At 41.5% G+C, this 26,138-nt stretch overlaps 4 protein-coding genes across 12 annotated transcripts in view; 3 read left to right on the top strand and 1 right to left on the bottom strand.

Moving 5' to 3' along the window:
* ppl (periplakin) overlaps positions 1-4,895 on the top strand; it is a 16,313-nt gene extending 11,418 nt beyond the window's left edge. The window contains exons 17-22 of the mRNA XM_031565375.2: positions 288-481; positions 791-941; positions 1,042-1,125; positions 1,297-1,413; positions 1,552-1,644; positions 1,793-4,895. Of these exons, the coding sequence (XP_031421235.1) occupies positions 288-481; positions 791-941; positions 1,042-1,125; positions 1,297-1,413; positions 1,552-1,644; positions 1,793-4,459 (3,306 nt within the window). The 3' untranslated portion in view covers positions 4,460-4,895. The remainder of the gene's footprint in view (positions 1-287; positions 482-790; positions 942-1,041; positions 1,126-1,296; positions 1,414-1,551; positions 1,645-1,792) is intronic.
* Positions 4,896-5,800: 905 nt separating this feature from the next.
* glyr1 (glyoxylate reductase 1 homolog (Arabidopsis)) lies at positions 5,801-17,397 on the top strand. 9 transcript variants are annotated; one of them, XM_031565405.1, is made up of 16 exons: positions 5,801-5,907; positions 6,595-6,631; positions 6,810-6,889; positions 6,992-7,130; positions 7,421-7,546; positions 8,025-8,108; positions 8,613-8,666; positions 10,013-10,063; positions 10,254-10,327; positions 10,546-10,645; positions 11,124-11,216; positions 11,736-11,837; positions 12,058-12,220; positions 14,491-14,670; positions 14,931-15,055; positions 15,498-17,397. In XM_031565405.1, the coding sequence occupies exons 1-16, from the start codon at positions 5,870-5,872 to the stop codon at positions 15,570-15,572; spliced, it is 1,521 nt and encodes a 506-aa protein (XP_031421265.1). In that variant the 5' UTR covers positions 5,801-5,869; the 3' UTR covers positions 15,573-17,397. The 9 variants fall into 9 exon arrangements, with proteins under 9 accessions (XP_031421265.1, XP_031421259.1, XP_031421248.1 ...); XM_031565399.1 differs by having other exon boundaries at positions 14,488-14,670; XM_031565388.1 differs by having other exon boundaries at positions 5,802-5,907; positions 11,106-11,216; positions 14,488-14,670.
* Positions 17,398-17,711: 314 nt separating this feature from the next.
* rogdi (rogdi atypical leucine zipper) lies at positions 17,712-23,459 on the top strand. Its single transcript, XM_012827217.3, has 11 exons — positions 17,712-17,908; positions 18,594-18,665; positions 18,844-18,926; positions 19,388-19,442; positions 19,554-19,634; positions 19,848-19,943; positions 20,437-20,535; positions 20,645-20,758; positions 21,065-21,114; positions 21,345-21,471; positions 22,168-23,459. The coding sequence occupies exons 1-11, from the start codon at positions 17,873-17,875 to the stop codon at positions 22,207-22,209; spliced, it is 855 nt and encodes a 284-aa protein (XP_012682671.1). The 5' UTR covers positions 17,712-17,872; the 3' UTR covers positions 22,210-23,459.
* A 997-nt stretch (positions 23,460-24,456) lies between these two features.
* On the bottom strand, positions 24,457-26,129 carry smim22 (small integral membrane protein 22). The gene is made up of 5 exons (XM_012827218.3): positions 25,974-26,129; positions 25,754-25,806; positions 25,147-25,289; positions 24,954-25,021; positions 24,457-24,861 (listed from the first exon to the last, which is right to left on the bottom strand). The coding sequence occupies exons 3-5, from the start codon at positions 25,274-25,276 to the stop codon at positions 24,814-24,816; spliced, it is 246 nt and encodes an 81-aa protein (XP_012682672.1). The 5' UTR covers positions 25,277-25,289; positions 25,754-25,806; positions 25,974-26,129; the 3' UTR covers positions 24,457-24,813.
* Between the last annotated feature and the right edge of the window lie 9 nt (positions 26,130-26,138).

The raw sequence follows: 26,138 nt of genomic DNA, 5'->3' as shown, positions 1-26,138 counted from the left end.
AGATTCCAAGAGATCATGTTCTTTCTGGCAAAATCCCAAAACAGCTTTTGTTGTATTACAAACCTCTGGAAAGCAGATCGGAGAGTTTAGTTATAATAGCCATAAATGTAAGACAGATATGAGAAGTATGAAGTTTAGAAGGATAAAGGATAAAAGAGTCACAATATTAAAAACCAATGAAACCGTTAAGCGAAACCATTAAATGAACACCCCTCATATTGTTTCTTTGGTCTGTGAAATGTTACCAGGTTTATCACAATAGTGTCTCGTATATCAAATCTCCACAGGACATGGCAGCCGAACTGAAAGGAAAGAGAGGGGTTGTCACGGAGACCGAGCAAAACCTCAGGGCTGCCAAAAGCAGCTGTGACAACATGGCCGCCAAGGTGCAGGAGCACTGCCCCGACATCGAGAGGCAGGAGCTGGAGGCCCAGAAGCTCAGCAAGCGCTTTGACAACCTAGGCAGACAGATTGACTCCAGGTAAATTTGGTGTACAAATTTGATTGCATGAGACATAGTTACAAGTGCATCTATCGAGAGAGAAATGCTACACTCTACAGGTGCTGTTTTATGGCATCAGTGTAATGACATTTTGAGACCAAGCATAAGAACACTGTCACGTTTATGGTATTTTCAGATTAACCATGTTCTGTTTGAATTCTGCATTCTGTTTCTGTTTCATGATAAGTACATTTTAATGTAAAAAACGAGTATCAGAGATTTAGGTTTGACATTGACATGGTAATTATGATATCTGGTTTTCATAACCTCGTGTCTATTTGCTTTCAGGTCACAGAGCCTGCAGAGGGCCAAAATGGCACATAACAACTATCGCAATGATTATGATAACCTCAATAGCTGGCTGTCAAGGGTGCCAAACTATGAGCCTCGTGACACAGATGATTTGTCACAAATAGAAGGCAAATTGAAAAACCAAAGAGTGAGTAGTCAAACTATATACCAGTAATTTAACCATCATAGTATTATCAGCCAGGGAAATTTACAAAGATTAGGAATATTAAAAATGTTTCTTTTCACAGAACCTGCTTTCAGACATAGCGAGGAAGGAGTCTGACCTGAACAATGTCTCCAAAAATGCACAGCTTTATCAGCAATCAGTGAAGGTAGGACATCCCTAACAATTAAACAGCTCTATCATTACATATGAAAATGCATTTCTCTAGTTGTACATCTATTTAAATGCATGACTTAGAATGTGTTTCTAATGTGTGATCTTGTGTTTGTTCTTCTCTCTCTCTCTCTCTCTCTCTCTCTTTCTCTCTCCCTGTTTGTAGGACTATGAAAATGAAACAGAGAAGTTCAAATCCATTCTTGATCTTGAGGATGGTCTGGTTCCTCAGACCTATAAGAAAAGCAGATTGGAGTCTCCTGCACAAAGAGTGAAAGGAGAGGTAATTAGCCATAATCCCTGAGCCATTGCCCTCTTTACACCATGTAATGCTATTTCCGTTTTCGTGAAATGACCTGCTTCTGAGACATTTGAACAAAATGCAATTTTATGCTTTTCCCTTTTCATTTCCGGTTCACAGGAAGCTGCAATTGAATCCAAATTCACTGAAGTGAATGCCATCAACAAGCAGAAGTTGCAGAATCTTGAGTTTGCACAGAGTCTCCTGAATCAGGTAACATTTTACCATTTCACGGACCCTTTTTCTCTATATTTGATTAAGCCGGGACGTTGTATTTACATTTATTACCATTAAGCGTCTATGAGAACTTTGATAAGCGCTATATAAATGTTATGTATTATTATTATTATTATTATTACAGCAACCAGAGGTTCCAATCATGCAGCAAAATGTCCAGTCTGTGAATGCTGCAGCACCAGGAGAACAACCCTGGAGAATCAAGAAGCAGCTGGATGAGGAAGCTCAGCGACGCGAGCACCTTGAGAAAGAGATTCAGACCATCCAGAGTGACATCTATGTTCTTGAGGGCCAGAAGCCACAGGACACAGTTGTGAAGAAGGAACTCATTAAGAAGTTGCCAGACCCACAGCTGGACGAAGAGATCCACAAGGTCCAGCAGAAGCTGTCAGACGAGCGAAGGACCACCCGCGTCCTGGAGAGCGAGCTGGACACCATTCGTCTGAAACTACGTGGCATGGAGACAGAGGTAAAGGAGGGCGCGCAGCAGTACACTGTCAAGGAGGTGCTCCGCATCGAGAGGGACCGCGGGCAAGAAGAGGAGGTGAGGAAGCTGAAGGAGGAACTTGAGGAGCTGAGGAGGCAGAAGAATATCAAAGACAATGACATCATTCAGATCAAGAGGCAAGTCAACATCCTCACAGAGGAGAAGAACAAGGAGCAAGAAATCATCACAGAGGAGGAAGTGGTGAAGGTGCAGAATGACCCTAAGCTTGAGAGTGAATACAGAGGACTTCGAGACAGGAAGCAGAAGGAATTTGATGGAAGAACACAACTGGAGGATGAGCTCAAGTTCTTACAGGAGAAGCTGAAGAGGCTTGAGAAGGAGAAGTCCATGGCTGAAGAGAAGATCTCCATCAAAGAAGTCCTGAAAGTTGAAAAAGACATGGCCTTGGAGAGGGAAGTGGAGAATCTCAGACGTCAGTATGAAGATGAGAAGGCTAAACGCAGGTCATCTGTGAGGGAGAAAACTGACCTTCAGAGGAACATCTCAAGCCTTGAGGCGGAGAAGTCAAAGGTTATCATCCAAGAGAAGATGAGGGAAATTGTCCGGCCTGATCCCAAGGCAGAGAACGAGGTTTCCAACCTCCGTCTGGACCTGGTGGAACACCAAAGAAGGTGCAAAGATTCCGAGCTCCAGTTGAAAACTACGCAGGATGAGCTCAACATGCTAAGGAATAGGGGGCCTCAGGTTGAGGTCAAAGAACTCATCAAGGAAGTCATCAAATACAAGACTGATCCTGAAACTGAGAGAGAGCTGGAAAAACTGCGCAATGAAATAGTGGATAAAACCCACGAGACAGAAAGGTCTGATGTGGAAATCCTCAGACTGAAGAATGAGATTCAGAGATGGAAAGATGCCAAACCCCAGGTGCAGACCAAAGAAGTGGTCAAAGAGGTCCTTCAGTACCGCGAAGATCCTAAAACCAAGGAAGAGATTGAGAGCCTGAAGAGAAAACTCTCAGAGGAACAGAAGAAACGTCTGGACCTGGAACGAGAGAGAGCAGACAATGAAGAAAAGATCCGTCTAAAGAAGACTGATCTTTCTCAAGTGAGAGAAAAATTTGTCCAACAGGAAGTCGTTAAGATGGAGGAGGACCAGCTCTTGAAGTCAGAGTGTGACACCTTTGCCAAGAACATCAGCAATGAGCAGAAACAGAGAGAGGGTCTGAAAGATGAGCACGCAAGACTACTACGGCAGAAGGCAGACCTGGACCTTCAGCTTGAAGAGATTGAACGTGAACGAAGAGCTCGACGAGATGCCGAGCTGGAGATCCAGCGCTTGAGAATTCGTCTCAACGAACTAGAGGTCAGGGACAAAGAGAACCGTGAAAAGGTGACCGTGAAACAGAAGGTGGTACTTCAGCAAGATCCCCAGCAAGAAAAGGAACACTCCATTCTCAGGCTCCAGGTTGAAGAAGAGAGACACAAACGAGTGTTGCTGGAGAAAGAGCTCAACCACTTGTTGGAACAACAGACGACACTTGAGAAGATTGAAGTAAAAGAAAGGGTGGTGCGTTCTGAAAAGGTCCAGGTGGAGAAAGATCCCGAGGCAGAACTGGAAATCGAGAGACTTAAAACAAGTCTTGAGGAAGAGAATAAACGCAGACGTGAGCTTGATCAGGAGATCTTGAACATCAACTCCAGGTTGTCAGAAATGGAGTTCACAAACACAAAGTCAACCAAAGACCTTGATCACGTCCGAGACGAAAGCAGCAGACTGCAGCAGGAGAACCAACGCCTCCAAAATGAGATCAGGAAGCTTCAGGCAGAGATTCAGATCACCTCAAAGGAGACCAAACACATCACGGAGTCTGTGCCAATGGAGAACGGTAAAAACCTTGAGCTACGTGTCACGTCACTTCAGAAAGAGCTCTCAGACCTCAGACGCATAACAAAAGAGAAAGATGAGGAAGTTGAGAAACTCCAGAAGAGCTTGTCCTCAGTGAGAGTGAAGAGAGAGCAGAGGGAGAGTCATTTGAGGCGCTCCATTGTTGTCATCGATCCAGACACGGGCAAAGAGATGAGGCCAGAGGAGGCTTACAAACTGGGACTGATTGACTGGAAAATGTTTGTCAACCTCCAGAGCCAGGAGTGTGACTGGGAGGAAATCAGTGTCAAGGGTCCAAGCGGAGAGTCTTCAGTGCTGCATGACAGGAAGTCTGGCAAGAAGTTCTCAATTGAAGATGCTCTCAAGGCGGGGCACATTTCAAGTCGTCAGTTACAACAGTACCTAAACAAAGAGATAAGCATCCAGGAGTTTGGTGTGATGGTGTCAGGCAAAATATAAAGGAAACACAAAGAAATATTCACCTGTCTTTAAACATATCCAAATATTTTCTTGAGTATGAATATAATTTCTCTGCAGTTTCTTGTTTCCAGTTTAACACTTAAAAATGTGGTTATCGGTTATCACCCGATTTCTTTCTCACAACACAAAACTGTGTTTATTTATAAATTAATATTCAGCTTTCGCACAGCTTGGTTGTGCTATGTTTTATGAGGGTTGTATGATAGACTTTTCTATTGTTCTATGCACATTTCTATTGCTGAAATGCTCATGTACGTTGGAGAAAGCTGTTCTGAATGTATGCAAACAAGGTATACTTTTGAAACTTGGTGCAGGATACCGTATTGGTGTTATATCTTACAATATCTTTTAAGTATCTCTCTTTTACACTGTACTTTTGATGCTGTTCTAAATTAAAAAAAAAACTATCTGAAAATGGTCTGGTGTCATGTTAAGCAACTTTAGATTTCTCAGGATATTTTAAATGTTTTGCATTTCAGCATTTGAGTTTGGTGTTACCACTTACAGGAACCTTGTAGACAACATCATTTAGATATAAGCTCCCTCCTAATTGTCTTCAAACCACTATGAGGACTGAACGTAGACTGATGTGCATAATTAGGAAGAGAGATTGCTGTGGGTGAAACAAACAAAAACAAAAAACAATGGAATCACAGGATGTGATGATGCTGAGAATTAGTATAGTAATTTCTAGTCTGGAGTCATGTGTAATATTATATATGTAGTCAAATACATGTAGTATTTGTAATAACAATTATAAATACATTCATAATATTTGTACCTTGAATGAGTTTTCAGCATTACTTATAATGCACTATCACAGTTTATCTACCCCTGTACTTAAATTCAGCAGATGCTCAAATAACTCAAATCAAAATGCTCAAATACAACTGATGTAGCCTACTGGTGTGGTGTTGAACCCATGCCCTTGGTCTTGTAGGCTAATCTTTGCTCATAATATAAAATAATTTCTCTGCCAGTTAAATCCATTCTGGCCTATGCCTGTGGATTCTCATGCAGTGACTGGATAATGTGACAGGGCAGGCTTAGGAAAATGTCTGCCAGTATTTACTGTAGACATGCAATTTAGAATATGCTATATATTACAGTGGCAAGACCACAGGGAGAAGATCAGTTTTTTGATAGCGCATTTTAGGTCTGACATTGTAACATCCACTAAAGCATGTTCTCCACATTGAAACCACATTAGCCACTCTGTAAGAACCCTAGGCAACGCAGCAGCGCAAGTAGCGTAGTACACTACCATGACTACGTAGGCCTCGAGTGCTGCGTCGTTCTTTCTGTCCGCTTGGGGTCACAACTCATGTGATCTTTAAGTGGGTGTGTTCTTACCCTGGATTCAGTGCGACGTTTTCATTACATTTTAAGATGGCGACGGTGCATCTGAGAATCGGGGATTTGGTGTGGTAAGATGTGTCTTTTCAAAGTGATAGAATGAGAAATACCAGTTGTATTTCAAAGTGTGTGTAGTAGACTATCTTTGGATAAGATCATTGTACATTCTGGATCGAAATAGTCACATTAGGAGTATAGAAAGGCTAACATATTACTTCACGAGTCAACCCAAACAAATGCAGTCAACGCTTCCAGATAGGCATAACGTTAGCCGAATTGGTAGCTAACTGGTTTCCTTGCTATGTTGATAGCTGTGAACCAGCCAGCTAGCTGGCTGTCGTTGTTTACTATAACTTATTTTAGGATTTGGTAATGGCCTCGAACCTGCCGCACCCTGTGTGGGTAAAGTGGCTTGTTCATCTCTCTTCCTCGTACAAGCAAGCACATAACGTTAGCAAACGGAAAGAACAACTTCACACAAATATACGCAACTGTTAGCGATTTCCTATGTTAACCTGATCTCAGAATGCAGATGGAAACGGAAGCTAGCCTAGCTAGGCAGCTACATGTAGAGAAACTATTCACCACGTAGCTTGAAAAAGTACAAGCTATTGCAGACTAGGGTTAGTACAGTGAAGGTTGGCATTATCACGATCGTGTATTGACAGCAAGTCATTTTGAGAATATGCTCCGAATTTTGTTGGTTGCATAGTCACAGCAGTGTCGCATCACACTCCTCTCCTTTTGATTTCTTGCAGGGGGAAGCTGGGACGCTATCCGCCTTGGCCAGGAAAGGCAAGTTTCAGCTATCGAGCCATTTGCCCATTGTTTGCCCGGGGTTCATCTGGTGGCCTTACTGCCCAGGCCCCCGTGTTTTGAATGTGGTCGTAAACAGACTTTTGCTTAACGTCTTCTAAAAGTTTTCAGAACTCTTCCAGCCTTTTACATGACTAACCTTTCTGTAATTATGCAGATTGTAAGTCCACCAAAGGACTTGAAAAAGCCAAGGGGCAAAAAATGCTTCTTTGTGAAGTTTTTTGGAACTGAAGACCAGTAAGTGGATTTATCAAGTACAACCTTTGTTTCATGAATGTCTGTACTGTGTTTTAATTCCGCCCATCTTATAATGCCCTCTCTGTCGCCCTCACTGCATAGTGCCTGGATAAAGGTTGAACAGCTGAAGCCCTACCACCCCCACAAAGAGGAGATGATCAAGATAAACAAGGGCAAGCGCTTCCAACAGGCGGTAGATGCCGTAGAGGAGTTTCTAAAGAAGGGCAAAGGGAAAGAGCAGGTAACTAGTCCTCTCTGGCACTTTCACAATACAGTCTTAAGCTCCAGCACTGTTTTCACTTAAGCCTAGTCTTACTGAGAATGAGATATAAAAAGGCTGTAATGAGGGCAGTTGTAAAGATGGAGTTTGGCCTGAAAATGACCATCACTGGCCACTCTACATGCTTCTGTAGTCAGCTCAGCACTGGTCTGGGGGGGGGGGGGGTGGGGGGTACACTTGTAAGCGTGCTTCCTCCTCTAGCATGCTGCCCTCCACAGAAGCATGGGGACTCATTCTCGCTGGTTGTGCAGGGTTCACACTGTAACTCAGATGACAAAAAGTCCACAGACTCGAAAGGCCGAAAAGCTCCGGCCAAGCCCATGAAAATCATCGAGGAGGACGACGAAGATCCTTTCAAGGGGGGCTCGTCTGACAAAGTGAGTATTTGGAAACCATGGGTGTCGTTAAGGGTGTCAAACAGACAACAGGGTGGGTGATTGTTGCACGAGTATTGGTGGGGGGTGGGGCAGGTGGGGATGTGTGCATGTATTTAAATAGCAATGGCAGGTTGGTCTGAGCTGTGCTTCAGAGGCCATTTGTTCAGCACCTGCTGTGGTTTATTGTGCATTCCCGTGTGTCTCTCAATCTCAGTCTGATTGGCTAGGATTCCTTTTACCCATAACTGTGACACACTCCCTGTTTTTGCTGGTGTGTGTGTGGCATTTCCAAAAAAAAATGTATTTACTTTACATTTACATTATGACCTCACACTGTTTGCCAGTGTCCATTTGAAACAGTTGAAGTAGACTCGATTTTTCTCTAGTGTGTATTTTTTTTATTTGAATGGAGATGCATTAAAATCAATCCGCAGAGGCACCAGGTAAACTCAGGTATGTCTCGTCTCTTTCCCCCAAGGAGTTAACCGACTCTGATCCAGAGCCGTCCTCCGTCCAGCGTCTGGTCGCGGGAACAGTCTCAGGATTCAAGTGGGAGAGCAGTGTAGGTGACATACTCACCACCGCTTGCTTTGCCTGCACCTATCACTGTCTTATCACACAGAGGGGCAGATCTATGCACTGTGTGCTGCTGTTGTGGTCTCCCCCCCCCCCCCCCCTCCTTGTGTAAGCATTACTGGCTTAATGCTGTAATGAACACACACACAGCTTGTATGATGAGTGCACTCTTCTGTAATTATGCATAGGTGGTAGATAACCTTTCCCCTTCAGGGAAGATTCTTTCCTTCATTATCTCTAATGTACTCCTTGTTCCATCTCTATGGCCATTTTTTTTTTTTATTCATTTGAACCTTCAACTTCAGAAATTTAGTCTTTTTAATTTCCTCTCCCTCTCCTAAGAAATTCTGTAGAGCACCCCTCTTCTCCTTCGCTTGTGCCCCCTCTCTGCCTCCTCACAGCCCTCACAGACTCGCACACATGCAATCCTCTATTAGGTCAGCGAGTTTCTCTGGAGAATAGTTTCCAATTTAACTCTTTTCCATTGTAGCCAGTAAAGGACGACCCACATTTCCACCATTTTCTGCTCAGCCAGTCTGAGAAGGTAAGGGGGAATGGCTTTGCTGGGCTGCAGAATGCTTCTTTTTTACTTTTTACTTATTTGTTTACTTATGTTTGTTAAGAGCTTTCCTCACCTTCCGACCTGTTTGAGGTTTCTCTTTGACGTTTGCACGGAATGCTCTCTCCTTCCTCCTTTCCTAACCTGTACCCTTCCTTGCAGTTTCCTCATGGTGATGCTTATTTGACTAGTCCACCCAACCTGTGTGTTGTGGCACTCCAAACAAGTCCCCTGTTTAAGCATACGCAAAGGAATTCAAACTTTGCGTCTAGAAACAACCGAAAAGGTTCTGTTATGCGTGTACACTTGCTTACTGTTGTTGGGACTTCAAAATGTGTCCTTGCCTACACATGCATGTTGTGGATTGGAGTGGTGTTATGTGTTTTTTTTTTTTAATTCACAAGCAGGACTTCCCTTCCCTTGGCACCCAAACCACCCATTCCTGTCCTCCTGTTTGGAATGATACTGTAGAGCATTCAGATGGATTGCTGTGATGCTGTCAAAGGAACATTCCCAACATGGTCACATATGCTCCTGTGTGTCACTTTCCTCTGGCCTCTGCAGCTCTGCTGTCTATACCCCCTCCTCTGTCGGTTGTCAGCTTCGGTTTGCCACTCTAGAGTAAAGCCAGCCAACGAGGCGTGCCTATCTGCGTGAAGAACCGCGTTACTCAGTGTTACTCCTACACAGCATAAGGTCCACCATTTTGTCTTTTTTTTTTTTTTTCTGTGCTCTCCCCGTGGTCTTGGCCTCCGTTTTGTTCTAACTGTAGCACAAAGCATATGGTTAGACTGATAACTGGTTTACAGTTCCAAACCGCCAGTCTTCCTCGGGCTCGCTCTCGGTCCCTCGGGCTTCTTTATCAGATCAGTCCATTCAGCCCAAGTGACTGAGGACCGGTGTGGCCAGATAACCGTCTAGGCAAATGTCTCTCAGTCCTGCTCATGGGACACACCAGCATGGTATTTTTCTATGCAGTCTCGCTCTGATTAGCTAAGTCCGGTGTGTGTGCGTGCATCAGCCTTGAAAAGAAAACATTCTGGTGTCTCTCTCTGGTCTCACGAAACCGTCCCTCAACGCCTCAGATAAGGTTTAGAAATAGTGATGTTGACACCAGACATCACACACACACACACACACAATGCATTCGGAGTTTGTTTGACTATACTGAAGCTGTCAAAACATGGAGGCCCTGGGTAGCACTTTCCCTGGTGTTTGGAAGTGTGTGTGCGCGCGTGTTTTATGTGTGGCCGTTTTAAGTCCCTGTTTCAAAGCAAAATCCATAACAAATGTTTTTTTATTTTATTTTATTTTTTTCTGTCTCCCTGCAGCCTGCTTCTTCAATGGAGACCATCAGCAAGCGTCTTAAAATCATCGAGGAGGTAAGCCTGCCTAGAGCTCCAGCCACCGGCCAAATACCAGGCAGAACTCTGTGGTACAACGATCCATTCTGTTCTAGAATGTAGAATGCGGTGCCAAATGGTGGTCTAGTTTGCTCATGGGTATGTTCCAGTTCTAACCTCATTCTGCAGTCTCTCTGCCCCTGCTGAGCCGCTGTTCCTTGTCTTGCAGGATACAGGGTCCACATCTATTCAGGCAGCAGACAGCACCGCTCTCAACGGCAGCATCACACCCACAGATAAAAGGTAACTAAAACGGGCCCAGAGACAGGAGGGGCTGTGGGACAAACGGCAGCAGTTGTAGTTTGCTCTGTGCCCGTGGGTCTCCGTCATATGATAGTCTGTTCAGCCTGTTTTTTTTTTTTTTTTTTTCCCCTTTAGTGTAGACTGTTGTTTCAATAGGAGACTTGCAAATCCTTGCATTTGATATGTTTTGACATCACGCCCCCTCTTCTCTTCAACAGAATAGGTTTCCTTGGGCTTGGACTTATGGGCAGTGGTGTAGTTTCAAACCTCTTAAAGATGGGCCATGTTGTCACCGTATGGAACCGCACAGCTGAGAAGGTGAAGTGATTGAACGGAGAACCCAGTGGTGCTTGTGACCCTTGTGTGGTGATGTTTGTGAAGTGTGCGTATGCCATGTAAACTTCTCATGCATAAGGACGATAGTCAGAAACAGCTGGTTTCTATCACCTTGGTTTTTATGGTGCAGTGGATTTTACAAGTCAATTTAAACAGTGTTTAAGTGATTTTATATGGTGAATGTTCTGACCGGTCCTCTGGCATCACAAAGTGTAGTTTCCACCCACGTTCTGGCCTGTTTTGAACATTAATCTGGTACTCAAAAAGCAGGGAATGCTAATTCATATTTTGGTCATTCTTGATGTTTGTCTGTGTGTGTCTGTCATATGGTGCTTTTTTTGGGCAGTCTGCCTTTTTGGCTGATTTTTCTCTCCAGTGGGTTGATGGACCCCAGTGAGTTTGACTTACACGTTTCCTCCTTGTGTGTGTGGTGTTCTTACAGTGTGACCTGTTCATCCAGGAAGGGGCTCGGTTAGGGCGGACGCCAGCAGAGGTTGTGTCCATGTGCGACATCACGTTCTCCTGTGTGTCAGACCCAAAGGCTGCCAGAGACGTAAGTCCCGATTTTTTTTTAAATTTTTTTTTTATAGCACCACTTTTTAGGCAACATCAAATACTCATACTCATACTCATATACTCGTACTGAATTGAAATTCTCCAATACCACGCAGTGGTACGACTTCATGGCAACATTCAGGTTAAAATCAAGGCTGAGGTCAGGAGGTGTTTTCATTTTTTGCTGCCTTATCGGATTTTCTTACCGGAAACGGCTGCTAGCAGGAGTTTATGACAGGGCAGCAATGGCAGACAATCAGACATGCCTTCCGGAAACAGTTGGGTATGAGACATGGATAGAGCATTAGCATAGGCAAATTATTAAGGACTCCTATCAGTACTCTGTATCGGCAAGTACACAACTCGTACTCTCAGTCTGAAACGAGTGGTATCGGTGCATCCCAAAGGTCTCGTCGTTCTCATGTACTTGTATGCCCTATGTTTCATACAATGTCTTGATGCATCTTATCCTGTGTCACTGATGTAATATATATCATCCGTGTTTCTCTCTCCTCAGCTGGTACTGGGGCCCAGTGGGGTGTTGCAGGGGATCAGGCCGGGGAAGTGCTATGTGGAGATGTCCACCATAGACCACGAGACCGTCACAGAGCTCTCACAGGTAACTGTGGACTAGTGTTGTGTGTTACATTTGAGGTGTATCTCTTGCTACTTAGTCCGTATGACGCACCTTGATTTTCATGACGTCCTCCATTGTGAAATGAATGGGGAATTAATGAATGAAGTGGGGCAGGGGGTTCTTGATACAGAGAAGTTCAGAAGATTTGTCGCTCATGTTTTGAGTTTTTCTTTGTGTGCGATTTTTGTCTTTCTTTGCCCAGGTCATCACATCCAGAGGTGGGCGTTTCCTGGAGGCCCCAGTATCGGGAAGCCAGCAGGTGTCAAACGAGGGCATGCTTGTGATCCTTGCGGCTGGAGACCGCTCCGTCTACGAAGACTGCAGCAGCTGCTTCCAAGCCATGGGCAAGACCTCGTTCTTCTTAGGTAACGGCCGTACAGCAGGGTCACTCCAAACCGGGGTTATTATAGTTAATGAAAACTGAGACTAAGGCTAGTCAACTGTTCACTAAACACTAACACTAATTTACACTAAGCTGAAATCAAAAACCCTTGAAAAATGGGGCTCACGTTGGATTGAGGACTAGATTTGATGCATTGAGAGGTTGTGTTGTTCATAGTGAGATTAGAGAGTTTAGTGTGTTAACCTTGTGTAGGATAGCACTATGGCATGGTCTGAATGCCATGTCCTTATTTGATTAGGCCTTGGTCGTTATCAGTCTGGCTGTCAGCAGAATGTGTACAGAGCTCAGCGGATCATAAGGCAGGGATTACAGAGACCTCAGGATGGATGCTCAGCAGAAACACTGGTGCTGTGAATCTGAAGGCTCAAAGGCTTTCTGAGAATGGAATTGATTTCACAATGCAGTTCCTACTTGGCCATTTACCAGCACATAAGATTGGTATGATCAACTAGTGATTTATGTGTTTCCCTCCCTGTAGGATCCACCATCCTCTGTGTGTAAATTCCGACATTCCGTTGGCCATTAACATTCGTTCTGGTAGCTTCTGGGGATCCTTGTTGTTTTTGTTGTTGTTGTTGACGACATAAGGGGCATTCCATACCAACTCAGATAGGACCTCCCAGTTCGTGTCACGGATGTCCTTAGAAAACAATCATGTATTCATGTAAATAGCTGTTGCTGAATGTTTCACAGTAATCAAATGAGCACAAATATATTTCACCATTAAGCAACTTGATAGTCTGTTCCCAACTCACCCAAACTTGAAAGATCAACTTTTCCATAAGTGTTGGCTGTCTTGTGACCGTTGACTGCTCCCTTCTTTTTTTTTTAAGAGCAGAGCTCCATGATCTCATTATGACATCAAACTGCTTTACTGCCCTGGGTATGTTGCAATCCATTTTGCAATAGTCCACCCAAACCTGTTTCAAGTCAACCTGTTTTGTAATGCTAGGACAAGGAAAATAAAATGGTCCTTTTTGGGAAAATATAGTCAAAATATCTCCGAAGCTATAATTAGCTCTGATCTGGGGCATCAAATTGTTATGCAGGACCAAAAAACTTCTAAACGTAATAGTATAGTGTACTACACAAAATTAAAATTTGGTAGCACAAAAAGTGAAAGTATAAATTTTTGAAAATGAAAGGTTCTTCGTTTAGGTTAGAGAATAGATTAAAAATTTAGTTTTGTTTTTTTGATTACTGTAAAACATTCAGAAAAAAGTTTTTCCTCAAGAAAATCCATGAATTCTGGTGAGTTGGCATGGACTGACCCATAATCTGCTACAGTATGACAAAAAAAATGAGTGTCCCCTCAATGCAAGCATCCATGTTTGTCTGAGGAGAGACTGGCTCGTAGGATCTTTGAAGTTTTGTGTCATCCAGATGGATGTGTTCTCACACAGTAGCAATACAAATGTTCTTTTACCGATATGACACCAGAACTAATACCATCTAAATTTGGCTTTTGGCTGAGACTTATCGAAGCACATATTTGTTTAGCAGGGAGCGTATATTTGTGCACAACCCTGACCGTGCACGAACATTCTGATGAGGAAAGGGAAACTGACCATGAAAAGCATTGCCGATTTGATTTACAGTTTAGAACCTTTAGGTTCAATCCATTTTTTAACTCCACATTAATTAACTGTAACTAATTCCCCTTCGGGTGATAAAAGATTTCACTGATGCAGTGTTTTAATTCCCTTCTATGTGTGACCTCACGGAGAAAAATGCTGCTGTGTCTAGAATGACATTCAAACGTATCAATTACCAGAATGTCAAGGGCTTGTATAGTGTTGCATCATCCTCCCCCATGAGACCTCTCTGTACTTAAAGGTTACCTGTAAAATGTTTTGAAATAATGACATGTTGTACGTGTATGTGTATTGTGAGTGAGCAAGCTTGTCTTTTGATGTGCCGAGAGCAGCTAGATATGTTGGTTGTTAACGGGTTGGAAGTTTTGATGGCTAGCTCGATTCATGGGACAGGATGCTTTTACAATCTCTCACCTTCTCATGGCCTGTAATTCTGGACATTTATTCATGACTAAACGGTGACAGAAGGCCTCTGATCGTACACTAAATCTCAGTTTCTTTTGTTTGTTTTGTTGAATGTAATTTAGTGTTTTTGTTTGTCTGTTTTTGTAGAAAATCCTCCTTTGAAATGTAACCTAATTCCTGTCTGCTTTCATCTCCCTCTTCTCCGTATATGGTTCTCCGCTGTTGAAAGTAGGAGAGGTGGGCAACGCTGCGAGGATGATGCTTATCCTCAACATGGTCCAGGGAAGCTTCATGGCCACCATTGCTGAGGGGCTGACCTTAGCCCAAGCCACCGGCCAATCACAACAGACCTTCCTGGACATCCTCTGCCAGGGACAGATGGCCAGCTCCTTTGTGGACCAGAAATGCCAAAGTATGTTCCCGGTGGAATGAAATGTGTTTGTGAGATCAGGCTCCTATACGAGCAAAGAGTGTTTTTCCCTCATTTGTACTGACACGATATCAGATCATTAAATAAGGCCACTCTAGGAATTCCTGAACCAAATTTGGGCAATCATAGTACCAAGCTAGAGGAGTACTGGTGTCTGGGTTTTAAGATAAATAGAGCAGAACATTTTTCTGATAAATTTTGTATCATTTTGCATAGAACAACACATCTCTTGTCCTTTTCAGATATCCTACAAGGCAACTTCAAGCCTGATTATTACCTGAAACACATTCAGAAAGATCTCCGGCTAGCCATCTCAATGGGAGACTCGGTCAATCACCCAACACCTATGGCAGCTACTGCAAATGAGGTAAGATGTTCCATCATTGACTGACGTTTTCTACCAGTATAGCTCTATAGCAGTCATCTGCATCTGCATTTCAGTCTTATTAGATGAAGGAAAATGATTTGTAAAATTGATACAAACCACTTTCAACATTATGGGCCATTCTTTCAAGTAACAAGCACAGATTATGTAGGGCTATCAGGTGATATCAGATGGAAAACCATAGATATTTGGTATGTTGTCGTTATGTTTTTGGGTTACAGTGGAACAGTGGAAACTGTTTTCATTATGTTTCGTATTTCTGTAGGACGACCTTAAATCCCATGCTTTGCCATCACCTGACCCTATTTTATATTCTATGCCTTAAATATGCATTGCACATACACTGTGATGGTGGAGTGTAATTAATGTGTTTAATGTATGCCTATTCAAAAGAGGTTTTGACCACATGACCGTTTCTTGGCAGGTCTACAAAAGAGCAAAGGCGTTGGACCAGTCAGACAATGACATGTCTGCCGTCTACAGGGCCTACATCCACTAGACCTGAAGACGAGCTCGCAACTTTGGACCACATTTTATTTCATTTTATTTTTTATCTCCTGTATCTCTTCACATTCTGGTCAATTTTGCTTTTTTAGAAAGATTCTTTTCCATTTGGTTATGAATTTCCCAGGCACCAGTGATTTCATTTCTTCCCATGTGGCTATGGGAGCTCTATAGCAGGTTACTGTGAACGTTGCACTGACTTTGATATTGCTACCCCGGAAGCTCAGTGTGGGGGTCATTCACACCTTTTTCTGGTTCTTTTCATTTTATCCTCATGTGATGGGGGGAGAAAGAGTTGTTGTTAAGGTTTTTTTTTTTTTTTTTTTTTTTATTTTCGGGGCTGTAACACAACACACTGCAACTATCTGAAACAGTTTTTTTTTATTTTATTTATCATTCGTAGCATCACATTTTTAAACATCTCTATTTAATTCCAAGTATATTATTTGCAACGAATGTTCAGAATTCTGTGGATTATTAAGTGGTGGTGGCTGGGAAAAAAAAGCACCAAGAAAATGCCCCTGTATTGCCTTAATATCAGCCCCAAGAATAATAGATATATTTATTTATTTTATTGCTGAGGATTCCAGTCCTTTATTTGGTGTGTTCTGACCATTCAATGTTTTGCATCACTGTTTTGAAGAAACAAAAAGGGGTCATGGCTGATGAAGGAAGAGAGATTCCAATGCCTTATAACAAAACAATGTACTTTAAGATGCAGTAACAAGAAACCCAAGTGAGTATCAGTCTAACAAATCAAAAGCCTACCTGTTCTGTCAATAGCTTGTGTGTCTGTGAAGCAAGACAAAAATATTTAACTTAACTAAGTTGACCTGTAAGTGACATTGCGGCGAAGTGAAGCCAGTGTAAAGGTCTTTGAGACGAAGGAACTGTGTTTGGACATTGGGAGCGTACAACAGTGGTGCATGTACCCGTTTCCTACAGAATTTATTTGGTTAACACCATAGTCTAATGTAAGCATGCAAGTGTTTTTGTTTTTACAAATTTTATGCTGATGAATTAATTATATTCCTCAGTCACTGGTGAGGTTTGTTTCCCTTTTAATGACTGGGTCGAACATGCATAGCTGAATGCATACTTTTGCCTTAACTGTTTCTTTATTGGCGTTTAATTCTTTTGTTTTTTTGGGGGTGGGGAGATATCTAGCGATGGAAAGGGTTGAGGCATTTAAATGAAACTATCATGAAACTTGGATATAATATTGTCAGGGCAAGTACTGTGATCCTTTATGTTTTATCTGACTCCATGCCTTTAGCATATTAAATGTTTGATTTTAATGCAAGCTTAATTTTCATGTCTCGGATCACAATCATTTTGGAAATGAATCTGCCTGTTAAAAGACCATAATCAAAGGATCCCAGTTTTGCCAAAAATGGTGCAAGATGTGTTTGGTTGAGGATGTCGAGAGTGAAAAGTTTTTTTTTTTTTTAGGTGAGCAGCAAATAAGTCAATGTACATAGCCCCGCCTCTGATTAATTATTTAACATGTGAGGGAATTCAGACTTTCATTTGGACTCTACTGAGTTTATTAATCAATTGCTATCTTATATTGTAGTTTGTTTTCTTGTGTTAGAGGTCAAAATCCTGTAAATGGTTAATTAAGACGTGCTTACAGACTTGCTATTGACATGTGAAAAAAAAAAAAAAAAAGACAAATCAAAACTTCACCATTTTGTGTAACAGATAACGCTGTTCTAATCTGATATTTATGATTTGATGTAAATGTGGAAATGTTCTCTTTTTTTTTTGTGCAGTTCAATGAATCCTCTTCTGATTAAAGAAACAGAGTGATAAACTGTATCTTGATTAGTCGTGGTTGAGTCCCATATATTATAAAAATATGTTAAGGTCAGTTATAAGGGAACTAAAAGAAAAACAATAAGTAGAAATTTGTAGTAAACAGTGTGTTCATTTGAACAACTTGTCATAAATCATTTTTTTTTATCATTCCAGGTAGTGTCAATGAAACTGCATTTGGGTTGTATTCAGGAATTTTGTCATCACCTGGAATACACAATAAAAGAAACGTGATTTATGAAAATAGAGATGTTTCTGCAAATGAACTCAAATATTTTTGAGACGTGGGCAGAAACGGAGGGGTGGGGTCTCATAGCGGAAGTGAGTAATCGAAGGGGCGGAGGGAATGATAATTGTAAATGTGTGACAGAGGATCTGCAATTAATGTAAACCGTTAGATGACTCTCAGTACAACACAGAAGTGTTTCACTCGGTAATGCTAGGGAAACCAATACTCGTTACATTTTAGCTTTCAAGATGACAGCTGCGAGTCAAGCAGAGAGGACTGTGTTGGTAAGGAATCAGTTAGCCTGCTAGCTAAATATCTAACGTTACCCGAGTTGTCAGGATAGCTGTCTAGCCAGCTATGCTAACTAGCTTCTACCTTCTGTTGTTGTGATTTAGGTAGCCACTGTTTATGACAGCGAAGGATAACACCTGATAGCTAACTCAAGGCCAGTTGACGAATAAGTGGCTTTACGATTGCATTATTTATATTTGAATCTATGTGTTGCGGTATTGTTTGATGACTACAACCACTTCTCAATAGTAGATTGACGTATAGTGATGTTACATTGTGGATGACTATGCTACATCTAATCCATCCAACGTAATACCCTACCACTACGAACGGTACCCTGCAGAAGTCTTTGCTGTCAGGCTAAATCACCACAATTTGTTTTGCATGAGGCAGATCAGTGGTTGTCATATTGCAAATCAAACACACACGCAGATAATCTAGTTGGACAAGTTGTAGGCAGCGTTATCTGGTTGTTCTTGAAGTCATCATACTAAAGGTTCCCCTTTAACATAGTGGTTTCTCTCATCTAAGACCTAACCTTATAAGCTCTTACTAAAGGGCCACTATTCTGGATCCATTTTATCTTTGGCATTGGATCTTGTACTGTTGAATATCTCCAAAGCACATGACAGGAGGGATGTTGAAGGGATTTTGCAATCTTCTTTTTTTTCTCTTCAGGAAGATGAATTCAACTGGCTGCTGAAAGAGGAAGTCCATGCTGTGTTGAAACAACTGCAAGACATTTTAAAGGTCTATTGCTGGGTTGCGTTGTCTGAGAACTCATAGGTCATGATGTTGTACATCAGTTCCGACATGTTGCTTAATGCTTGTAATGTAAGAGAGGTTCTGAGCAAAAGCTCACATGTTCACTTCTGTCTGCAGAGGACTGGGAATACTATGTAGGCTAAAGTGTGTGTTGTGTCAACAGGAAGCATCCAGGCGTTTCTCAATGCCAACACCAGGATTGGAGAGTCAACTCAAACAAGAGAATTTCATTCTCGGCAGCTCAACGTAAGTGTCATGTGGATAATCATAGTTGCATATTTAAAAAAAATGGACACACATTTCATTCACATACCAAACCTTTAATTCATGCATATTAGAAATTCAGTATAACTCATTTGACTTCTACAATAGAAATCAACAGCTCGTTCATCGTTAACAAATAGCCTAATAGATATTGGTGAGGTATTGTGAGCATCTGAATAAATCACAGCTCGTTCATCGTTAACATCGTTAACAAATAGCCTAATAGATATTGGTGAGGTATTGTGAGCATCTGAATAAATCACAGCTCGTTCATCGTTAACATCGTTAACAAATAGCCTAATAGATATTGGTGAGGTATTGTGAGCATCTGAATAAATCACAGCTCGTTCATCGCTAACGTCACCAGAATGGTTCAGTGTAAAATGTACACACTGCCCATGCTAAAATACTGATAATTGGGTTATTTTGGCGATGTTTTTCAGAATGGACCAAGTGAAAGGTGTGCTGACTTTACAGGGCGAGGCATTAACACAGGCAGTAAGTGCTTCTCTCCATGTTGGTTTGTTTTGTGGGATAGAGATTTGTAGGAGAGATGTGGTCGTATGTGTTTGCCTTAACAAAGAAGTTTTTGTTTTGTTTTGTTTGCAGGACATTAATATAAAAGTTGCCAAAAGCAGTCAAGTCATGCACTTTGCATTCCGGGATGACAAACAGTGGAAACTGCAGCAGGTATGACGTTTCTCTGGCATTTCTCTTTGCATTTACATCTATTCAGAGACTGCGGTGACGTGTGACTTTATCAGTTACTGTGGTGATTAATTCAAGCCCTTGACCTAAATGTCACTGTACACAAGTTGAATTGGAATTCGTTGATTTGTGGGTTTTTCTTCCTCCTGTAATTGTGTCTGTGACTGAACAGTTTCACTCTCCATCTCTGTCCAGATCCAGGACGCCAGGAACCACGTGAACCAGGCCCTTCAGCTGCTCAACAGCCGAGACGAGAGTTACCACTTCAAAACTGGGGCAGAAGTGAACAAGGTCTGTCAGCACTGCTGAAGTCAATGCATAGGGGAAAGCATAAGTCGTGTCAAAAGACATTCTGTCTTAAAATGAGACTGCCAGTTTGTTTTGTTTTGTCATTTTGTAGTTTGTTCTTTTTTATCATCTTTCCAAGCCTGTGTCAGCAAAACAAGGCCTTGACTAATGTGAAGTTTCATGTCACATTGATCACATCCTGGCTCTCGCTAACCCCTGAAAGACATCATCCATCATGACGACTGCAGTGCCCCAAATACAGAGAACTTGGCAGCGAGGCCTGATTATGACCTTGATAATTGGCCACGGGGTTCTATGTCCATGCTTATGCCAATTCATTGGAAAAGATCAGAGAATGCCATTGTGCCAGAGTTTTGGAAACTTGTCTGCCATCCTGTTTATGGACTGGTGATAGTTTCACGGAACGACTGGAGCCTTCATGAATGCAACTCTTAACAGATGGGTATGGGATTTGCTTTGTTTTGTTTCACTGCAGCTCATGGATGCGGTGATGTTGCAACTCACCAGGGCCCGCAACCGTCTCACCACCCCGGCGACCATGACCCTCCCCGAGCTGGCCTCCAGCGGCCTGATGGTAAGCCTCAAGGCCCAACAACAAGCACTGAGGTCTAACTGATGTAAGATGAGGGCGCCACCGTTCATGTTCTCTTCCTGTTTTTCTTTTCCTCGCAACATCCTGTCAGAAAATGTTCACCCCTCCCATGCCTGGAGACGTGATGGTGAACTTCTACATCAACCTCAGTAAGCTGTGCTTGATCGTGTACCAGCTCCACGTGCTGCAGCCAAACACCACTAAGGTAGTGCAGCTTTTCCCACCTGGATGAATGATGCTTGAAGGGTGAAAGGTGTGTGTGTGTGTGTGTGTGTGTGTGTGTGTGTGTGTGTGTGTGTGTGTGTGTGTGTGTGTGTGTGTGTGTGTGTGTGTGTGTGTGTGTGTGTGTGTGTGTGTGTGTGTGTGTGTGTGTGTGTGTGTGTGTGTGTGCATGAATGGCAGGAATGTGGCATGTGCATTTTTGAGAACTGTGAAAAGCGCTATCTAAATGTGATGTATTATTATGTATTATGTGCCGTGACCCCCATACCCCATACATTTTTCATTACAGAACTTTAAGCCAGCTGGGAGTTCTGTCTTGCACAACCCAGGCGCCATGTTGTAAGTATCCATTTGTATATCTATGTATGTGTATAGATATTTACAACAACTCAAATGCATCATTTCATTGTGGCTTATATAATTGTATTATTTTCCAACAAAGACTTCAAGGTGCTTGTAACTTTTTTTTTTTTTTTTTTTTTTTTTTTTTTTTTAAACAAGTGGTTGCCTTTCTGGTTGAATGGTTTGCTGATTAACCCCCCCCCCCCCCTCCCCCTTGGGTTTGGCAGTGAGATCAACAACAGTAAGTTTGAGGTCAGTCACGTTCACAAGGTGGAATGCGTGGTGCCATGGCTCAATGACACGCTGGTCTTCTTCACCATCTCGCTGCAGCTTTGTCAGCAGCTGAAGGATAAGGTGAGTGCGTGTGTGTCTCTGTGTGTGTGTGTGTGTGTGTGTGTGTGTGTGTGTGTGTGTGTGTGTGTGTGTAAAAGAGAGAGAGAGAGTTTGTTTGTTTGCTTGCACGAGTCCAAGTATCTTTTCCCTGAATGAACATTTAACTTGTCTTCAGTGCAGAAAAGGGCTTTATTCTAGAAAGTGTTAGGAATCCACATTTCTTTTCTCTTGAGGTGGGGCTGCTTGGTGTGGTGTAAAGAACAGTAATGTTTCACCTTGTAATGCAGTCTGCTCTTGGCAAATCCTCACAGGCTCTAAAGGTGATGGGAATCCATCTCCGCTGGGTTTATGCGTGCCTTAATATTAATAAAGCGCAAATAATTTGATTAGCACACCAGTTATGAATCCTTAAGGTTAAGGTGATTTACAAATCCTTACTGTGACTTTAGACAGGAAAACGTCAGACCTTTGTTCATTAGTAATGGATGCAAAGGTGTATGTGCTCAAAGATATTTTGCATATTTTATGCTAGAATTTTGTGGTTTTATGAGCAAGTTTATGAACATGTTGCTTGTGAGAGAGAGAGAGAGATACTCACCCAAGATGAATAACTAACCTTGTAGACGTGAAAGTTTGCTAACACTGGCCATAGAAGTATCCATAGTCAATGATTAACCTTGTTCTTGGTCTTGGCTTGTTTTCTCTTGGTACGTGCAGATATCTGTGTTCTCCAGCTTCTGGAACTACAAGCCATTCTAAGCCGAGGCCTCTTCGAACCACAAGCCTCCAAAGAAATGAAATCACTACAAATCCTCGTAAATGTGCATTGTAAATCTCCCATGATGTTTACGAGCGGAACTAGAGGAGTAAAAGCAGTTCTGTGGTTGTTTGTCCATGTGGTATTTAAATAGGATCAATAAGCTATTTTGATGAAGGAGCATGCAAAGCTCATTGTCTACGGTGCAATTAGGATAGTATATATCTATACATGTATAAAGAGGCATATATGGGTAACCTGAGGTTCCTTTAGTGGTCCAGTGTAATCATTTAGGCGTTTTGTGTTGTGTGTCTTTAGTAATTCTTTCTATTTCTGTCTTTGTGCTGATCTACTTTTCATTGTTTATTTTGGACCACATGTTGTTCCAGTGGGACCCTTACTGAAGGAGATATCATTGCTAGTCATGATGATGCATTAGGTGCACACGATGCGTCACAGAAGCTGTGAAGTTACAATTTCCTCATGGTGACACTCGTTGGTTTCTTAAGTAACGTGAAATAACGAGATTTTATTATTTGTCCAATTTCAGCTGGGAATCCTCTGCTGAGTCATGTGAGTTTCCTGTTTTGAACAAGAGTCTTATGTTCATGAATACTGAAATAACAAGCCAATCGTCTCACTCCCAAGAGTCTTATGTTCATGAATACTAAAACAAGAAGCCAATCGTCTCATTCCATTAGGTTTAGCATTCCAGGCTATCTGTAACACCGCTAAGAAAGGGTTTGAAAGTGGAAGGGTTCAAACTCCCTCACACTTCAGGAAGTAGTTTGATGTTTTGCACTTAATTGTTTCGTTTCTTGCCATTGTTTTTTCAGTGATGTCATTCCAAAGACAGTGTTTTCTATGTTTTTACACTAACATCGAAGGGATAAGGATTCACTCAAATCATTCCATGAGGTTAGAAGGAGGTATGAGTTGCATTAATCAAAATGGCTTCAGGTGGCTAAACTATGGTGAGAGCTGCACTTAAAACTTTAGTTTTTTTTTCCACTTGATACTTTTATTCATGTGTACTTAACTTTTTTCTGAAAACAAAACTTTCTCTGCTTTATTTATTTATTTATCATCCAGTATTGAATTATTTTGCACTTTTTGCCTGAATGGTTGTCTTGATGTTCAATTTCATTTCAACGTGGAACAAATGAAGTCTTACACTATTTTTAAATGGATATACATGGACCATAAAATATACTGTGCTATAAATAAATAAAAATACTATATAATTGTCGTATGATGGCTTATTCAGTTGTGTTGTTTTTATTATTGGAAGGAGAGGAGAGGAACGAGCTCATAAACAGGATTGACCAGATCACAGTGTATTCATTCCCTCCCTTTTTTCCTCATTCTCAACTCAAAATGAAAACATTTCCTTTGTTTGTGTTCTGTTGTCTTCAGGTGTGTACTGAAATCTGTACTAACAATTCGGCTTAATAATAACACTAAATACATACATGTATTTAATCACATAAATAAATATGAAATAAAAATGTATCAGCTAAGCTTTGAACCCTTTTTTTAAGCACACTGAAAAATCCACTGGCTAAAAATGGAAAAAGCTATGGGCCCACCCAAACTCGATGATTACAACAAGTTCTCCTATCAAAGGGAACAGTTGGGCAAGAAGGGCAGTTGTCGGGAGAGTAACCAAGAGGGCAGCTACAAAATGGAGACCTGCAGAGCTCAGGCCCATTCTGCAGGTCTCACAGGCTCATTCTGCAGATCTCACAGGCTCATTCTGCAGGTCTCACTGGCTCATTCTGCAGATCTCACTCACAGGCCCATTCTGCAGATCTCACTGGCTCTGAAAGAGTGGCCAGGGGGAAGGCACTTGTAATCAAATCCAAAATCCAAGTCCTGTCTGGAGTTTGTGACAAAATCGAACACATTTTAGAATATGTTATGATCTGATGAGAGGTTGAGGTGTTAGGGTTTAAAAGCAACCGGTAACATTATTTATGTCATCAAGACTTCTGGTGGCAATATCATGTTCTTGAGCTGTTTTTTTTCTTTTCTTCAGGTACAGTAGAGAAATCAGGTTCATTAAGATATATTGAGCCTGGAGGGGTATTCAAATTGACCTTCGAAATCTGACTAACCTGGTTTACTCATAAATCCTGCTTTAAGTTAAATAAGTGACTCAAACGAGTAAATATATCAAATTGGTTATCATTTAACTATTATGATTATTTATTTACAGAAAGAAACAAAAAGCCAAACGAAAAATAACATTTGCCATTAACTCATACCCTTTAATGTATTAAAGTAAGTATTTATGAAAAGAATTATATTTACATGTACACATTTTGTGAATTTGGCATGAAGAACGCAATTTACAAGGAAGTGCATTTTTTTCAAGGGGCCAACAAATGTTGGCTTTGTTTACACACTTGTTGATCTGAACAGGTGACTTAGCAACAGCATGAACTTCAGACAGCCGTGTAAAAAGTGGAGACATCTTGGAGATTAACAAACCATTTGTCCGCACATTCTCTTAAGATAAAATGGTGATTAGACTATAACATTTATAAAAGTATGCCGTTTGGTGACGACAGCAATGTTATAAGATCTCCTCAGTTTAATGGTCCTCATGGATCCAACGCCATATTGTCAATCCCCACCTTACGTCTGCTGGGCTGAGATAGTTGAAAGCAGAAGAAACTGTTTTTAAACATGTTTAATTTCTGTTATCTTTTAACAAATGTGAAAGAGAATGTGACTTAAATACCGTATCGTCACAGCAGCAGCAACAGCAGCAGCGAATGAGAACCAGAATAACGAGTAATAGAATCATACCTGGAGAGAAGTGAAATAGAAATACAACATAAATTACCAATGAAGTTCGCATTTCCTACTAGACACAAAAATTATATTAACACTTCTCCAAAGGTGATTGTGAAGCTTATAGTCGTGGCCCTTACCAATAAAAATAAAGAACACTGCAAATGAGGCAATGTCCCAGTCGGACTGAAACAGATCCTTTGATTGCAGTCTTGTGACAACATCCTTGAATTGTTCCTCAAACTCGTCCTTGAGGTCTCTTGGAGACATAGTGATATTTTCTCTGTCCCGGAAAACAAATAATCAAATAATCATTGAGAAGTCTATTAAGGTTAACTGGTTAAGAAAAAATAGGTGAATGTAGGTTGTGTGAACAACAGCCTACCTGTTGCTCATAATGTTAGTCATTTTGGCTATTTGACTCTAGCCATGATACTAGCCTACTGCGTGAGCATCATTGAAATGTCTAATAAGCTTGACGAATAAGTAATCCATGCCATACAGTTGAGAGATGAAAAATCAACTTTATTTATAAATGAAGTTATTTATCACTGTCAGTTGGCCATACAGATAATTCAACATGACGCCACATAGCCTACATTGGTGTCTGTCAACACAATCAAACAGCTTACCGAGTGAATTGTTGGATGTGTAACAAACGACATAATAAAGTATATTTACGAATTTAAAGAGGATTTACCAATTTTCCTTAGTTCATATAACGTAAATAGCATAATAGTTGCTTACCTTATGCCGGTTGCTTCCTCTTTTCCGGGTAGAACCACACCTGTCTGGAAGACCTGTTTTGCATAGATCATAAAGGGGAAAGTTTACACCTGAACTTAAAGGAGACGACAAAAAAACATGAACAGTTACCAAAATGAAACTTAACTTTTAACTTTTTAATCCTATTGCGTAAAGTACAGACAAATTGCAATGATAGTAGCCTACCCATAATTTTACTTACGCTTGTTTGTAACAAACAATGTTTTAATACATTACTGAGTTCCCAATGCACAAATGTATGGGAGATTGAACATTTCAAACGGCGGCAGAAATAGTCTAGTACTGTACGGCACGACAATAAACCTTTTCTTTTAGTGCATTGCTTCTCCCTATACTGTAGGGGGCG

The sequence above is a fragment of the Clupea harengus genome, chromosome 1, assembly GCF_900700415.2.
Source record: "Clupea harengus chromosome 1, Ch_v2.0.2, whole genome shotgun sequence".
In the NCBI taxonomy this organism is placed as follows: domain Eukaryota; kingdom Metazoa; phylum Chordata; class Actinopteri; order Clupeiformes; family Clupeidae; genus Clupea; species Clupea harengus.
Note: the sequence above shows the minus strand (reverse complement) of the source record. Positions and strands in the feature narration are given on the sequence as shown.

Bases quoted from the DNA above. Each gene is read 5' to 3' on its own strand.
- smim22 (XM_012827218.3), bottom strand. From the start codon at position 25,276: ATGTCTCCAAGAGACCTCAAGGACGAGTTTGAGGAACAATTCAAGGAT. The intron at 25,022-25,146 runs GTAAGGGCCACG...ACTTCTCTCCAG, and splicing joins AGTGTTCTTTATTTTTATTG to GTATGATTCTATTACTCGTT. The intron at 24,862-24,953 runs GTATTTAAGTCA...CAACTATCTCAG, and splicing joins GCTGCTGCTGTGACGATACG to CCCAGCAGACGTAAGGTGGG.
- glyr1 (XM_031565388.1), top strand. From the start codon at position 5,870: ATGGCGACGGTGCATCTGAGAATCGGGGATTTGGTGTG. The intron at 11,838-12,057 runs GTAACTGTGGAC...TTCTTTGCCCAG, and splicing joins CCGTCACAGAGCTCTCACAG to GTCATCACATCCAGAGGTGG. The intron at 12,221-14,487 runs GTAACGGCCGTA...CGCTGTTGAAAG, and splicing joins CAAGACCTCGTTCTTCTTAG to TAGGAGAGGTGGGCAACGCT.
- rogdi (XM_012827217.3), top strand. From the start codon at position 17,873: ATGACAGCTGCGAGTCAAGCAGAGAGGACTGTGTTG. The intron at 19,635-19,847 runs GTATGACGTTTC...ATCTCTGTCCAG, and splicing joins AACAGTGGAAACTGCAGCAG to ATCCAGGACGCCAGGAACCA. The intron at 21,115-21,344 runs GTAAGTATCCAT...TGGGTTTGGCAG, and splicing joins CACAACCCAGGCGCCATGTT to TGAGATCAACAACAGTAAGT.